This window comes from Haliotis cracherodii, unplaced genomic scaffold (genome assembly GCF_022045235.1).
Source record: "Haliotis cracherodii isolate W230 unplaced genomic scaffold, xgHalCrac1.p SCAF_2, whole genome shotgun sequence".
NCBI classification, from domain to species: Eukaryota; Metazoa; Mollusca; class Gastropoda; order Lepetellida; family Haliotidae; genus Haliotis; species Haliotis cracherodii.
The window spans coordinates 43,424,832-43,439,752 of record NW_027266275.1 but is presented as its reverse complement, the minus strand read 5'-3'; the positions used below and the strand labels follow the sequence as shown (position 1 = coordinate 43,439,752).

General features: G+C 40.0%; 1 protein-coding gene across 1 annotated transcript in view; it reads right to left on the bottom strand.

Annotated features, from left to right (window-relative positions):
• The window catches only part of LOC139468134 (uncharacterized), a 101,009-nt gene that overhangs the window by 68,965 nt on the left and 17,123 nt on the right, over window positions 1-14,921 (bottom strand). Inside the window, exon 2 of the mRNA XM_071249906.1 lies at window positions 235-465. Within this exon, the coding sequence (XP_071106007.1) occupies window positions 235-465 (231 nt within the window). The remainder of the gene's footprint in view (window positions 1-234; window positions 466-14,921) is intronic.

The window sequence follows — 14,921 nt, the reverse complement described above, 5'->3', positions numbered from 1 at the left end:
TTATTAGAACTCTATTCAGCGATAAACGGTTGATTATGCAATTAGAAGCGTTATGTGCAAATGAACAACGAACAACAATACAATTATGTCTGTGTAAAACTCTCAGTATTAAAAGTGTACATAAATTTTGGGAGCCATGCGTTACCGCGCGTAGTAACCGAGGTAGCGCTTTATCGAAGAGCACAATAACGAGGGATCACTGTACCTGGACATTAAAAAAATAAATCCAATTACCTGAGTGAAAGACCTTGCGTTCTCTAATCAGAGCTCCTAGTGTGTCAAATATTAACTGATCATTGGGCATTGTCATCTCTCGGTACCATTCCACAAGTTTTTCCTTGATAGTGTCCAATGTGGCCACAATCCGTCGGTTATTTAAATCCATTATGATCAAGCACAAAGCATCTGGCAGAGGGATGAATTGGGTCTGGGGAATGACCTGCATCTCAATACCATTCACATCACCTGAAGAACATAATGCAAAAAAATAATGTTAACATATATATCATTTAGAAGAACATGTAAAGACAATGCAGAAAGCCTTTTCACTTGAATTTGAATGTCACTAAACTTGATTTTTATCATTGTTTATTAGTCATCTAAGCACACTTGATTTAGAATAGGCACCTACATATAATGCAGACACCATATGTAAGAGGAGCATCGATGTTTAGTAATATTTGTCATTAATTTTACAAGCTTCTTACTTAGTCATGATACTGATAGTATGCAAAGGCAAGTACAGCGTAAAACATTTACAATCCAAAATACAAAAAGTGGCATTATTCGTGTTGATTACTGGCATTAAAACAACAGACAGAAGACACATTTTGCCTTCTGCATGATACACTACTTTGAAGAATAAATAGAGCCAGACTGTCCTACAGCTAACCTGAATTTGTCAAAAGTTGATGACAACATTATATCATAAAAATTGTTTGCAAGTACCTGCAAACACAGGCACAGCCCCACCTGACTGCCATTTCTAAAGTTTTCAGAACTATGCAATTCTAGTGTCACACTATTCATTACCTTTGGTTTTGTGAAATGAATTCCTCCTCGATTAACATACCTGGCCTCAATATGACATAATTAGGAACTTTATGGCATCACTTCATGTCAAATGAAATTATTTCTGGTTTTAGAAACAGATGTCCAATGTAAGACAACTTAAAACAGAAAGTCATATGTCTCTAATTACCTTAATATTGTTTGTTGTTTAACACTGAAATCAGCAATATTCTGCTACCTACGATGGCAGTCTGTAAATAACTGAGTCTGGACCAGAAAATCCAGTGACTGACATCATGAGCATTGATCTACGCAATTGGAATATGATGACATGCATCAACCAAGTCAGCAAGTCTGACAACCTGATTCCATTAATTGCCTCTTACGACAAGCATGGGTTGCTGAAGATCAGTTATTACCCAGACATTCATGGGAGAAATAGGCCAGATTTTTATATTTCTTGTTTTACAGATCTGTCCAAATTTCTCCCCAAAAATGATTGAACATAGATTCTTCGAGTATTATGCACAGTGAAAAACTACATAGCATCCCTTCAGGTGATAATAAATTTGGTCAATAGAAATGTGAAATTTGCGATAAAACATCACAATGTATTTTCTGTTCTTAGTCAAATCTAAATATTTTGTACATTGGTATACTTATCCTGCATTACTCCTCAATGCATTTACTGCTTACCTTACGACAAAGAAGACAGCACCTCGCGATGGTGCTGGGTGAAAAAAAGAAAATGCTGTTTCCAACTGTTTCCGAAATGTCCACTTTTTACAGGACCACTGCCACTGTCATGTGAGAGATTGTGATGTCACATTCAAACCATATTACTGCTCGTCACCCGAGCTAACAAAAAGAATTACTGAAGCTATAGTGGGGAGGGAGGCAAGTCTGCGTGGGTTGGTACTTAGACATAGTAATGCAGGATAAGTATACACATGTAAAAAATAATTCAGATCTTACAAATGTTTTTACTTATACGGCATTAATCCTAATGCATCTGTACCAGACGGTATGGTGGTGGGTATACCTTCAGATGTCAGAAACCATAAGGTGGACAAAAACATATAACATTTGACGGTAGGGCTGGTTTAATCTTATTCACAGACGGAACATGTGAATTGAATCAGTCAAACAGAATATAAGCGTAAAATATTTACACACTGTGTTTAAAGTCAAAGCTGCCAAAAAGCTTGAAAAATCCTCACATCGGTAGTGTCGTAGACAGTCCTGAGAGAGACACATAAGACTAGCTCTGGTCAGGACGTTAATTATTTGTGTCAGGGTTTGGTTACCTGCTGGCATATCCTGCAAGTCAGAACGATCAGGGAATCAAACGCATTGATGTTAGTCCTGAGCAGTCTCAAGATAGTGAGGTGGAAGTAAGGCAGGTAGCGCTCGTTAAACACAGAGACATTGTGAATTATCCGCATCTTGTCTCAGTCCTTTTGGGATACCAGAAAGATGGGAGAGTAAAAGCCTGGTGTCAACTCTGGGGTGTGTACAATCTCTTTTCTTCAACAAGATGTTTATGTTGGATGTTAGTAGCAGATGTTGCTTCCTTGAATCCCAAGGCGGAGGAGCCGTGGTCAACGGTGGATCTACTTTTATGTTCAGACAGTAGCCATAGCACAGTAGGTTGAGTACGAAAGAGGTGAAGTGAAATTGGGTTTAACGTCGCGTCCAAGATTATTGCACTTATATAGCGACATGCATGCACGTGTGTGTGTGTGTGGCTGCTTGTACTAGTAGGAACTGATGCCGATTTATAGTGCTAGCCCACTGAGATACCATGACGCAGTTTAACATGAATACCCAACTCAGACACAGTATTCTGACTCCGAGCCGACCAGTCCTTGTTTTAGCCCCTTATTAATGCCGAGCGCCAGACAGGATAACAACAAGTACCATCTATTAGTGTCTTTTGGTATGACGCAGTCGGGGATCGGACCCCGGACCTTCTGCTCTCCGGGCGGACGCTACTACCACTAGACCACGGAGGCGGACTCAGTTCTGCCAGAAGAGGCTCAGTCTTCCACCCATGGGGGTGTCGACAATTGAGACGACTGTGGGTGGGAGGTCCCAGTCGTGACTGTCCAACGCTTCAGTGTTCCCCCTCGTATCCCTGTCCCTGCCTTGGAATTTTCCATGGTGGGACTGAAATGAGCCTTGTGGTTTGCTTCTGCCACACCCTTTGCCACGAGTGAGTTGAAATATAACGTCATGTCGGCATTATTTCAACCATATAGCCACAAAAGGAATCTTGGGTCCTGGGCCCGCTTGCACAAAACCATCTTAGCGTTAAGATTATCTTAAGCCTATGTTAAAGTATGGGAGTTACGAATATCTTAGCGCTAAGATCGCTTTGTGCAAGTGGGCCCTGCTCCTTGAGGGATGAGCATCTCGGCCTGTAGTTGCCTGACCTGCCTGCTCGTAGGGATAAGTTATGAGACACATGCTCCAATGCCTAAAGAGCTGTCTCATCCCCAGCATTATGGGAGATAACGTGTCAGTGACATGGTTAGGCATATTGGTAGCATAGCTTCCATATTGGAACTGAATGCTTTTATTATGCGAACGAAAAAAACACTTAGAGGAATAAGTGCACAACTGCTATGGGAAACATGGTCAAATGCAGCAGAATAACTTCGGCTGTATCCGTCAAAAGCCAATCATAGAAATGGCTGTGATAAACAAATACGTATGTGACAAGAGAAGTGATTTCTTTTGGTTTGTCTGACTCGAAGTCTTGACAATAAAACATAAAATCTATGGTATGAAGCAACTAGTATTCATATACATCAGAATTTGTTGTTTAGTGCCACTTAGCCACAGACAAATCCCTTTATGTTCATATTGACTGACAGAATTTTTTATTAGCCCTGTCATATCAACAATTATTGGGCAAATACTAGATCTAGCTCTAAAACGTTAACAGTGAATGAATCTATGGGTGAAGCTTTCCATTCGACTCCCATCAAAATAAATCGATAATGCATACAAAATACATTTTTGATGAAAATGAATAATCTGTATCGAAGAGGAATTATAATTTACGTTCAATGCCTTTTAACTTCTTAATAGGAATTTCTCTCTCTGGAAACAAGCGTTGATTAAAACACTTTTTCCATTTCTCTTCTCTGCTACTGTCAGCCATGTTTTGCACGCTGTCACGACAGTAAGGTTGTAGTTCGGCGAAATGCGGAATTTAACATATATGACTGAATATGCTCTGCTGCCGGCGCTGTCAGTTCCAAATAGCGGCTGTGTGGTAATTCCAATGAGAACCGCTGTTTCGACGATAGTTGCTGCATTTGTATCCCATTTGAAACTGTTCCTTCGCACATGGTAGCTATACACACGATTTTGCTTACATTAATTCTGATAATGCGTCTTTCCAGTCAAATAGATAGTGGAGAGCACCAGGTAACAAAGCGTCTGCATAACAGTGATCTCTGCAAGAGCTACTCTCAGGTGGTTCCTCATGTGGTCGACACATCAAACCAGTCTGAAAACAGTCTATGCGGATAAATTCTGCTCCACTGCACGGGTTGAGGACACCAGTGCGACAAAATCCACGTATGCGCTAACCGATGCCGTACTAGGTGTTGCAGAGCGCACATCTGGTGTCTGGTGTACGTTAGACAGGTGTAGGTGCTAGCGCTTGGGTTGTTCAAGGCATAAGCATTGTAGCTGATGCTGGGGGTTGGTAGGATGTGCTATGGACTGCTGCAACATAGTTTGCATGAATTCTGCATCTAATAGTTCTCCAGGTACGGCGCCGCAGGCTGCGCATACATAGTTTGCACTACCGGGTAGGCATGAGGAGCAGCGGTTAGTTGACCTAGCGTCAATGACATCATTGGATACACTGGAAGCCCTGAGGTTTCAGTTGTTGACAGGATCGTGGCATGCACCAGCGCCAACCCAGTAGAAACACCATAAGACTCGTGCGCCGGCATTGCTGGGACCGTCACTGTGGAGGCCAAGGACGTCTGAAAATTTGAAACAGGTACGATACTCACGATCGAGCCCAATGTCGTATTACATGGAGGTAAATGAATATCAGTAGTCACTATCACCGTGGAAAATGCTGCACCCGAGCAGGTTGGGTGGTAATAACCAGGAACTGGAGCCTGGTAGCATCCTTGACTCAGACATCTTCCTAGCAACACAACAGGACTGCTGTAAAAATTTGTATGGCAGTGAGCTGTCCATAAATGGAGAAACTCGGTGGAGATAGGCGAACAAAAATTACATTTGAAATTTGGAGAGCATATAATGACAATCTGTACACCGCGCAGGTATGGGTTACCCAAAAATATTATAGTTGAAGTAGACTTGAGCATGCAAATCAATCTCATTAAAATCAGATCTTAGTTTTTCGCATTTTAAGCCAAAGTTGTTGGTGCCATGCGAACACAACCTTCCTTGGGTACGACAAGCAGTAATATGGATTTGATGTGACATCACAATCTCTTACATGACAGCAGTGGTGGTCCTTTTAAAAGTGGACCTGAGTCGGAAACATTATTTTCTTTTTTTCACCCAGGAGTATTGTGGGGTGCAGTCTTCTTTGTCATGAGGTAAGCAGTAAATGCATTAAGGAGTAAAGCAGGATAAGTTAAAAATTGATTTTTCAGAAGCAGATTTTACCATATATACTGAACCGCAAAAGAACCATCATCATGGATACTGTAAACATACTTTGAGACATATCAAAAAGATGGAACTTGGCAAAACTGATCAAGGTTGAAATTAAAGTGTCAAATGTTCTTAACTCTTTCAACACCAGTCAACCAGAAGTGTTTACTGCTGGGACACCGAGTTCCCAGATAGTCCTTGGTCCCAATATGTTTTTGGTACCACTTGGGGGGGGCAAAGTGTCACATATACCAAACATTACACATTAATGTGTTTAACATGATTTTATGTGATAGCAAAGTTAATTTCACAGCTTTTAACATTTATAGCCACTTTTAGTTAGTGCCCTGCTGCTGCCAGCTAATTACATATTGTGGAACAAGTTGCAGGCTAGTAGTAGCCACATGCTATTTTTAGCACAGTCAAGGTGGCAGCAGCATGGGACCAGGTCTCAGCACTGGTTGACAGAGGTCTACTATTTTTTGTCATGCACTGCTACATATGAAATTCCATCAATGAACCAAGGTCTATACAAGGTAAGTTACTGTTGCTGTCCAATTATCTTTCTTTATTTTTTTATTTGAATATTGTTACACTGTAAGAGAAGGTAAAGTTTTGTTCAGAAATTGGTCATGTCTAAATATAGTCCAATTAACTTTTCTTTTAATCTGCTCAAAAATGAAATCTAACATACAAATGATCCTCAAAGTTGGGAGTTAGCAGTTAAAAAACATTTATTAGTTATCCACTGTGCAATGCTTCTTGTTGTTTTAATGTATCTATGCAAAGATTTGGTAATTAGATCTGTTGTGACACTGTAAACAAACAACAGAAGATAGTATTTTCTTAAGACTATATTATCATGGCATGAGTACTCTGTTGAATATTACTGTTTTAATGTAATAGTATGTGCTGTTCTATTAAGACCAATTAGAGACATATTTGTTGCAAGTAAGTTGATATTTGTGATCATATTGTTTGGGGAATGGGGGAGTCATTGCATACATGTGGCAGTTGCCCTTGTGACTCATGGGTTTGGGGGTTGAAGAAATTTAGTGGTCATGCTCCCTCGACCGGGCAGGTAGCCCGGCACGCGGAAGCTATGCCCAATTTTTTAATTTTCTATCACTATCCACTGCTGCTGCAGCCACTCCAAACATCACTTCTGACCTTCTGAGAGCAGAAGAAATAGGAGAAAAGTCTTTCAGTGACTTTCATTCCAGACATCTTCTTACCAACCCTCCTTTGCAGAAATTTCACTATCGGCTGCCAAGAAACAATTTGAAAACCTTCAGCAATCTGACCAAGAAGAAGCAAAAGGTTCAAACTAGTCAAGCTGAAGTAGTGCTCAGAGCAGATAGAAATCTGTTTGCTCATATGGTCATAATAGCACAGAGCAAACAACTCAATATGAAATCTGTATTCAGCCACCCCCTTGGACCTTTACCACTGTCACTTGCATACCCTGATGGATCACTCAGAAAGACAAGTAAATCAACTTTGGCCAGGGAATTTGAGAAAACTGCACCATTATTGTATGTTCTGAGGATACCGATGTATTTCTCCTATGCCTGTCTTTGCTTTCCCACCTGCAGTCGGATGTCTTCATGAAGCTTGGAACAAGAAACAGAACAAGATTCATCAGTATATCCAATGTTAGGAAGGCACTGGGTCAAAATGTATCTGAAGCCATTCTTGGATGCCATGCCTTCACAGGATGTGACACCATCAGCTCCTTTGCTGGGAAAGGTAAACTGTCTGCCTTGAGATTACTTAAAGGTAACAAGAATTACCAAGCCTGCTTCAAAGAACTGGGACTCCATCATAAGTTGCCAGAAGAAGTGTTTTCCATACTTGAGGAGTTTACTTGCTCTTTGTATGGTTTCTCTCTCAAGCATGTGAATATATTGCGGCACAACCATTTCCTTTCAAAAAAAGGTGAAATGGAATCCCACCAACTTCCACCATGCAGAGATTGTTTGATGAAACATTCACAGAGAGCCAACTATCAAACAGCAATATGGAAGAAAGCTCTCGACAACAGGCCCAACATCCCATCACCTGATGGCTTTGGATGGACCATGGAACAGACGGCTGATGGATATGATCTGGCAGTTGACTGGATGAGTGGTCTTCCAGAGCCTGAAGCTGTGTTGCAGCTGTTAGCCTGCAAGTGTCCCAAGTCATGCAAACTTCCAAGCTGTACATGCATCTTAAATGGACTGACCTGTACTAGCATGTGCAAACTCCAAACATGCACCAACTTTGGTGAGGAGAGCGAGTCAGGCGACAGTTGTGGAGACTAAGAAGATTGACTTGAACTGATAATATTTGTAATTATGTAGATATCATCAAGTGTATTTTAATGTCAGCTCTTATTTGGGAGAAAAGCCTGAAGTAAGGCAGGTCTTAGACGCCTACAGTGCTGGTTAAACAACCCTCAAGCATAGGCATCGTGCTACAGGAATGGGAGCTTGAGAGAAGACAATTTCAGCTTGGATTAGTCAAGTGCACAGGAGTTGGGAAGCTTGTCATTCCACCCAACTCAGACGTCACTATCACTGACAAGGCGCTTCCCTAACAGAATATATGTGCTATATTGCAAAGAACTAGCCATTCAGGTATAACCGATGACCTTGACATCTCACCCAACTTGATTACTGACAGAGAGAAAGGATTTGTGGATGCCAATATTTTCAACATAACAACAAGGACAGTAGTCATTCACCCCATGCTCTTCTATGTGAGATCCAGCCTGTATTTGTTGAAGAACAGCTTACCTTGGAAGACAGTTCTTAGGACAGCACTTCACTCTTTAACAACATGGACATAGAGTCTTCACGAATCTCAACCACTCAGCATAAAGAGGGATTGCATGTTATCTCTGACTATTTAGACATGTTCTCTCATGTTAACCTTGACCTTGGACACACTAGTGCATGTAGATACCATGAATTCAAGTGTGACTTAGTTGTGTTTCAATGAAATTGTGGATGGAGAATCAGTAGACAAAACCTTAATGACAATCAAGATTGCTAACAGATTCTATTTTCTATTATTGGGATTTTGATACCTTGTGGTGGACAAAATCATGTCCAACTTACGAAAAAGTTCTAAAATAATTACATATTATCATTTCACAACCAAGATGAGCATACATATGGCTATATGATATTAAAGTATCAACAAGACATACATATTTATGCTTTAAATGTGTAAAAGGGACAGAAAATCTTTCATTTCCAATATTTAATATTTGTTACTATTTTTAGACACTCTCAAATGTCAAAGGTCATTTCTATAAATAAGCTGCCGTAAAAACCTTGCTTTCATATCATAATATGACTAATGTATACTAGGCTGTACAAAAATGTATATGTCCCTTTGCCCCCCCAAGTGGTACCAATTTGCCAAATTTTCGTTCTGGGACCAAGGACTAAGAGACTCTTGAGTGGTAGATGAAACCAACATTTATCAAAATAAATATCTGCTTGTAAATTATCTTTGCTATTACATGTTATACACCATTTGAAAGGTCTGATCCTATGGTTTATAAATACGAAAGTTTATCACATTATTTAAATAATACTTTGACAACTTAATTAAGTTTGTTGTAAATAAAAAATGTAAGCTAACATAACACGTTGATAGCGTCCAGATTTTCGGCAAACATAAGATTTAATAAAATCCACTTACCTATTTCTGTCTTATTTTCATTGTTTACGCAATTGGAAAATCATTTTAAAAAGAATTATAAATAGTATCTGTCATAATCCATTTCCTGATAACAGCGGCTGTCCTCTCAGTAACATGAAAAAATACCCCCGTTTTCGATACTTCGTATGAATAACTTGCCGAAGACTGGAATATGACACATCGCTAGATGGTTTCTAATGACGCTTTCATGCCGAATTCTGCTACAAGGTTCATGATTGGTCACATTTGGGCACATGAGTTGGCAGCCAATCAAATTAAAGCTATGGTACTGCCTCGTGTATATTATAAATTTCAGACGTTGATGAATGATTTTTGTTAAATTGTCTTATTCTGTACGTTTTAAGCAGGAAATCATGATACATATTAACAAGAGTCATCCTGAAGATGACATATCCCCCCGACGTGGCATGTCGGTAAACTGTGTGTACCTTCAAATGTATTAAGATTGGCAGGGAAATCTTTTTCCTTGATGCCAAAACCAGAAATATAATGAAGGTTATTAAATATTGGTTCATGTAGCTCACTTTCTGATGATCTCATGAAATTGTAATATCAACAACTTCGCAGATTCGCATATGAATAGCTCTGTAGTAGCCTCATGACACAAAGGCATAAAGAGAATGTACTAGGTTATGTAGCTCACATCATATATAGTATATGATATCGGTAAATAGTACACCTTAGAATTATATATCAGGGGCTACAAATTAAAAAGATTAAAATCTATAGATAACAAACTGCAATAGTAGTGAACATGATTGATATGTGCATAAAGTTTGGTGAATCTCTGTCACATGGTTTAGAAGATATGCTCCAGACGAGGACATTACGCTAAGTTCATCAATTTTTAATTTAAATTGAAAAAAGAAAAAAAAAGAAAAAATCTGTTAATAGCAAAGGCACCACTACATAACCTGCTTGATAGGTGTAAAAACTTTTGAGCAGCTGAGTTGTATGGTTCAGGAGATATGGTCCGGACAAAAGCACTATCCTCAAATTTCCTAAGTTCATCATATTTCCATGGAAACGACAAAAATATAAAATTCTAAAAATCTGTAAATAGCAAAAGGCACTTCTACTTAGCCTGATTGTTAAGTGTACCAAGTTTTGCAAAGTTAGGTTGTACGGTTTAGAAAATATGCTCTGGACAAGAGCAGTACCCTAAAATTTCCTGAGTTCATCATATTTCCATGGAAACGACAAAAATAAAAAATTCTAAAAATCTCTAAATAGCAAAAGGCACTACTACTGTTCAAGTTCATTTTAAATAAAAATGTAAGCTAACATATTCACTATGTCCAGACTAAGCACCAAGCAAGTGAAAATTTGAAATTTTTTGGCAATCATAAGATTTAATAATATCCACTTACCTATTTCTCATATATTTTCATTGTTTATGTAATCGGAATTTTGTTTTACAAAGAATTCTTAATATTATCTGGTATAACCAATTTCCAGATAAAAGTGGCTTTTCGCTCTGTAACATGACAAAATCCGTCCGTTTTCGAGCCTTGCGACACTTGCTACAAATAGTTTGATCTTTGTTAAGATTAGATAGCTTATGACGTCAATAATAAATAGTAACCTCCCCTGTATTTTCGAGGCTGTAAATTGCTTTTTTGCCGAAATCTACTACAATGATCGTGATTGGACAAATTCAAACATGTGGCCTAAGGCAGCCAATTAAATTGCAGCAATGGATACCGTCCTTGTGTATGACAAATTTCAGGCTTAGACGAAAGGTTTTGGTTAAATCGTGTTCTCTAAACTTTTTAAGCAGGATTATTTTGGCATTTAACATCATGTCCAAGCAGAAAAACAAAGTACGAAAGCCAAGATGTCCTTTGACTTACATTATATGCGATCTTAGATGAAAGTATGACAACTTTTATATATATATTTGTTGATTTTATTTATTAAATTATATTATATATATAAAGGAACGTCTTTATTTTGATCTTTGATATGGACTAGTTGTCAAAGCAATATGTGCCCGAGAGAATATATATTTCAACACTTCGGGAAATAGTGAATTGTAAATTTTACAATAAATTGTTTCGTTATAATACTTATCCTATCTCACTCTATGCATTCCTCCTTTCAATCCCTTGTGTGGAAACGTCCTTGATCAAAGTTTCTGGCTTCTAAGCTTCATTTCATTTGCCCAGCCACTCATGCATCACAATGACGACCACCCCAGTATCTAGGTCATGCACCCAGATCTCGTGCAGCATGCTGTCCTCGATCTGGTCCATTGACTGCCTCATTACTCTCTTTCTTGGAGCTGACAGGCAAGTGTAACTGTGATGTTGGGTCGGATGGGATGGCATAGATCATGTACAAATTTTTAAACTTATCCTATCTCACTCTCTGCATTTTTCCCACAGTTGGACAGTGGGTCGCTTATACGAGGAAGCTGGTGCAGACATGCTTCAATCTTGGGACTGTCACACATCCGCGTCTGGAGATTTACTCGTGTTTTCTATGGGTGAATCGTTGCTATAGAGTGATCTTGAAAACCCCTTGCCCCTACTAGGACACAGTGTTATGTCTTAAGGTGTAACACACCCTTGTGTGTTTTTGCATAGGACATCGTACTTTGACCACCGCATGGTTTCAAATTAGGCAAGCTATTCAACAACGACTTTTAACCAAATCCGAAGGGGTCTCCAGTCAATTAGTTCTGCAAACAAAGTTGTCAGTACACTCTACTGACACAAGTATTATTTGTTCGGTGTTTTACGCTTTGTTGAAGTTCTTTTATCCATCCTACCGCAGGATCGAATAGCTAAGACAAGATGGGAGAACGATAAGAGGATCTTTACTGCGTCACATGCTCAAGGCAGCAGTGGGTTGATAATGGAATTGGGACACCATCGAAACAGACGTGCCTTGCAACAATTTCATGATGATAAGACTTTTTTATGGTCTCTACAGATGAGTTTTTTGTGCTTCTCCATTGAAGCCTCATTCTGGTAACCTGAATAATATGCGACTGCAGTGAGTGTACTTCCAATTTAGCTGTGTTGACGGGCTGTTGTTAATTGTTACGACGATATCTTGTAAGTAGTGGGCGGCGAAGACTGTGTCTGACATCCAGAAACATCCTTCCATGATCGCACTGAGGGAACAGTTGCTATGTGGAGCCATGGTAGATGTGACAGCTCTCGTCTCGTGAGGATTCGATGTCTGAGTTGGAGGAAATCCTGCAAAGTTGTAGGCACTGGGTATTGTAGATCGTAATCAAAATGAGACCTTTAAGGTAACCATTTGAGAGATGGGGATAAACAATCTCTTCCAGGATCACCTAGGTGTCGATGAGGCTTGCAGGTATAGGCGTAAAGCTCGAACGGGACATAGGGATATGTCCTCGTAATCCTCGGGATGTAAAATTGTAAAAATAGCCTGTCGGGTTGACCAGGAAGTTGGTTCTTAGAGATGCAATCCCATCGCAGACCCAGATGGACCTTTCTGTGGTTGTGCCTCTCTAATCGAATCCTTTTACATCCAAGGCATGTATTCCGCTGACCCTTGCAGCAGCAGCAGCAGCCAGGGCTAGAAGAAAGACTTTTTCTGCCAAGGGTTCATATTCTGCTGACGTGAGGTGTCGTAATATTATGTTCAAATCCCATTTGGGCAGACAAAATCTAGATGACTGGTCGGTGAGTTTATAAGAGAAGAAAAGCGCTTAGAGTTCAGGGACTACAGCGATCTTTACGCCCATTGTGGTAGCGATGACTGAATTTAGAGCTGCTAGATCTGTGAATAACGTAGGGCCCTTCAACTATTGAGTGGAGGGAAGGTGCTGAAGGTATTCTAAAACTTGTTGAGGGGACACGTGGTCCGTTTATCGATTGATCTACCATGGCAATACCACTCGAAAGCTTTCCATTTATTACTGGTCAATGCTTTTGTGGAAGTACAATGAGCTTCTGTGATGGTCCTCGCTACTAACCTTGAATACCCTTTAGCGACTAAGGACTTCTGTAAATGAGCCAGAAGATCTCTTCGCAAGAGAAGTGGATGATGGTTTCCCATTGCGAGGCCTACCAACACGGTGAAGCAGCTTCAAGCTGATGCAATCAAAATCAGTTGAAAGTGTTTTGTCGATGTCTTCTGGATTACCCGTGGAAGAAGATTCTCCCATGATATGGCCAGAGTGGAGACCTATGCTTCTAGATCCGGAATTGGAGAGACAAACCTGGGGAATTGAGCATGGAACCTGGTGGCGAACAAGTCAACCTAAGGGCAGTGGTAGAGGTGGCAAATCGAAGGTCTTTGAGTGAAAACGCCATTCTGTCGAGGATGGTTGATCCGGAATGGACAGGGAGTCTCCTATGACAATGCTTATTCACGGAATGTGTCAAGCTCAATGCATCGATCAGTCAATATAAGTCCATCCTCAGAGCCAACAGGGTAGCTGACTGGGTATATACCATACAACTGAGGCGTTGTCGGACTATCATCAGGTGAGATGATCGCAGTACTTCTGCCCAATGAGAGATTGCTAGAATGACTAGGTTGGTATCGGTGAGATGGAGATCAATGTCGATCCCAGTCGACATCTCTATCGTAACCAAAGTGTCAAGATGACTGTCGATAGGGATGGGATCACGCTGTGAGTCTGAATCCAATGAAGGGAATCACCCTACGCTGAATATCCTTCGATCTGTAGAATGAGAAGGCCTTACTTCGTGTTTATACAATCGATTTGTAGAGAGGTGACGCTCTGAATCAGGGTAATCTCCCTGTTTCGATGTTGAAGTGTGTTCCTGAGACGATAAACCTTGAGGAAATTGATCTGAATGCTGACCCTTAGAGAGTTGAGCTGTAGGAAGTCGATCCTTATCCTCGAGATCTATGATGAGTGCCTTCCTTGGAATGTTGATCTGAAGAATGTCGACCTGCCAAATGTCGACCCTTGGAGTGTCAATAGTGGTTCGATGTCGACTTTTCTGTAGCATGTTGACCCTTTTGAGTCGACTCTGAATGTCGACACTTAAATGTCCTTGGTTCATTGGTTAAATTTTGACTGGACATGATCAACAGTTAGGACTGAGCAGTTTCTGTCTGCAGTTGTAACACAATGAAGATTATCTACACTGACAAGCTTTTTTTGTTTTGATTGCTGTAAATACATCGTACCTACATGATAGTCCAATCGGTCAAGCACTGTAATAAAATTACTGAGAACATCTTGTTAATTTGAGTGAAAGGTGTTTACAACTGTACATAAATACCTTGCATCATCGATGTACCTAATTATCCTCACAATGTTACGATACATAACCTCAGTCAAGAAGCGAAAGCATGACGACAGCCAGTCGACCGATGCAGATCAGTCGAGTGGATCTGCCAAACCCTCAAAGTCTGGACGATCATTTTGTAATTCGTGGCAAACGACTTTCACTTGGTTGACATACAATGTGGATTTGCAGATTGTATTGTTTTCAGTAGCTAGTCGTAAATTGAATCTTGATTGACCGCCATTCTGCTTTCTGTGACAATCGATATCAAATTTTTATATGGTCAATAAT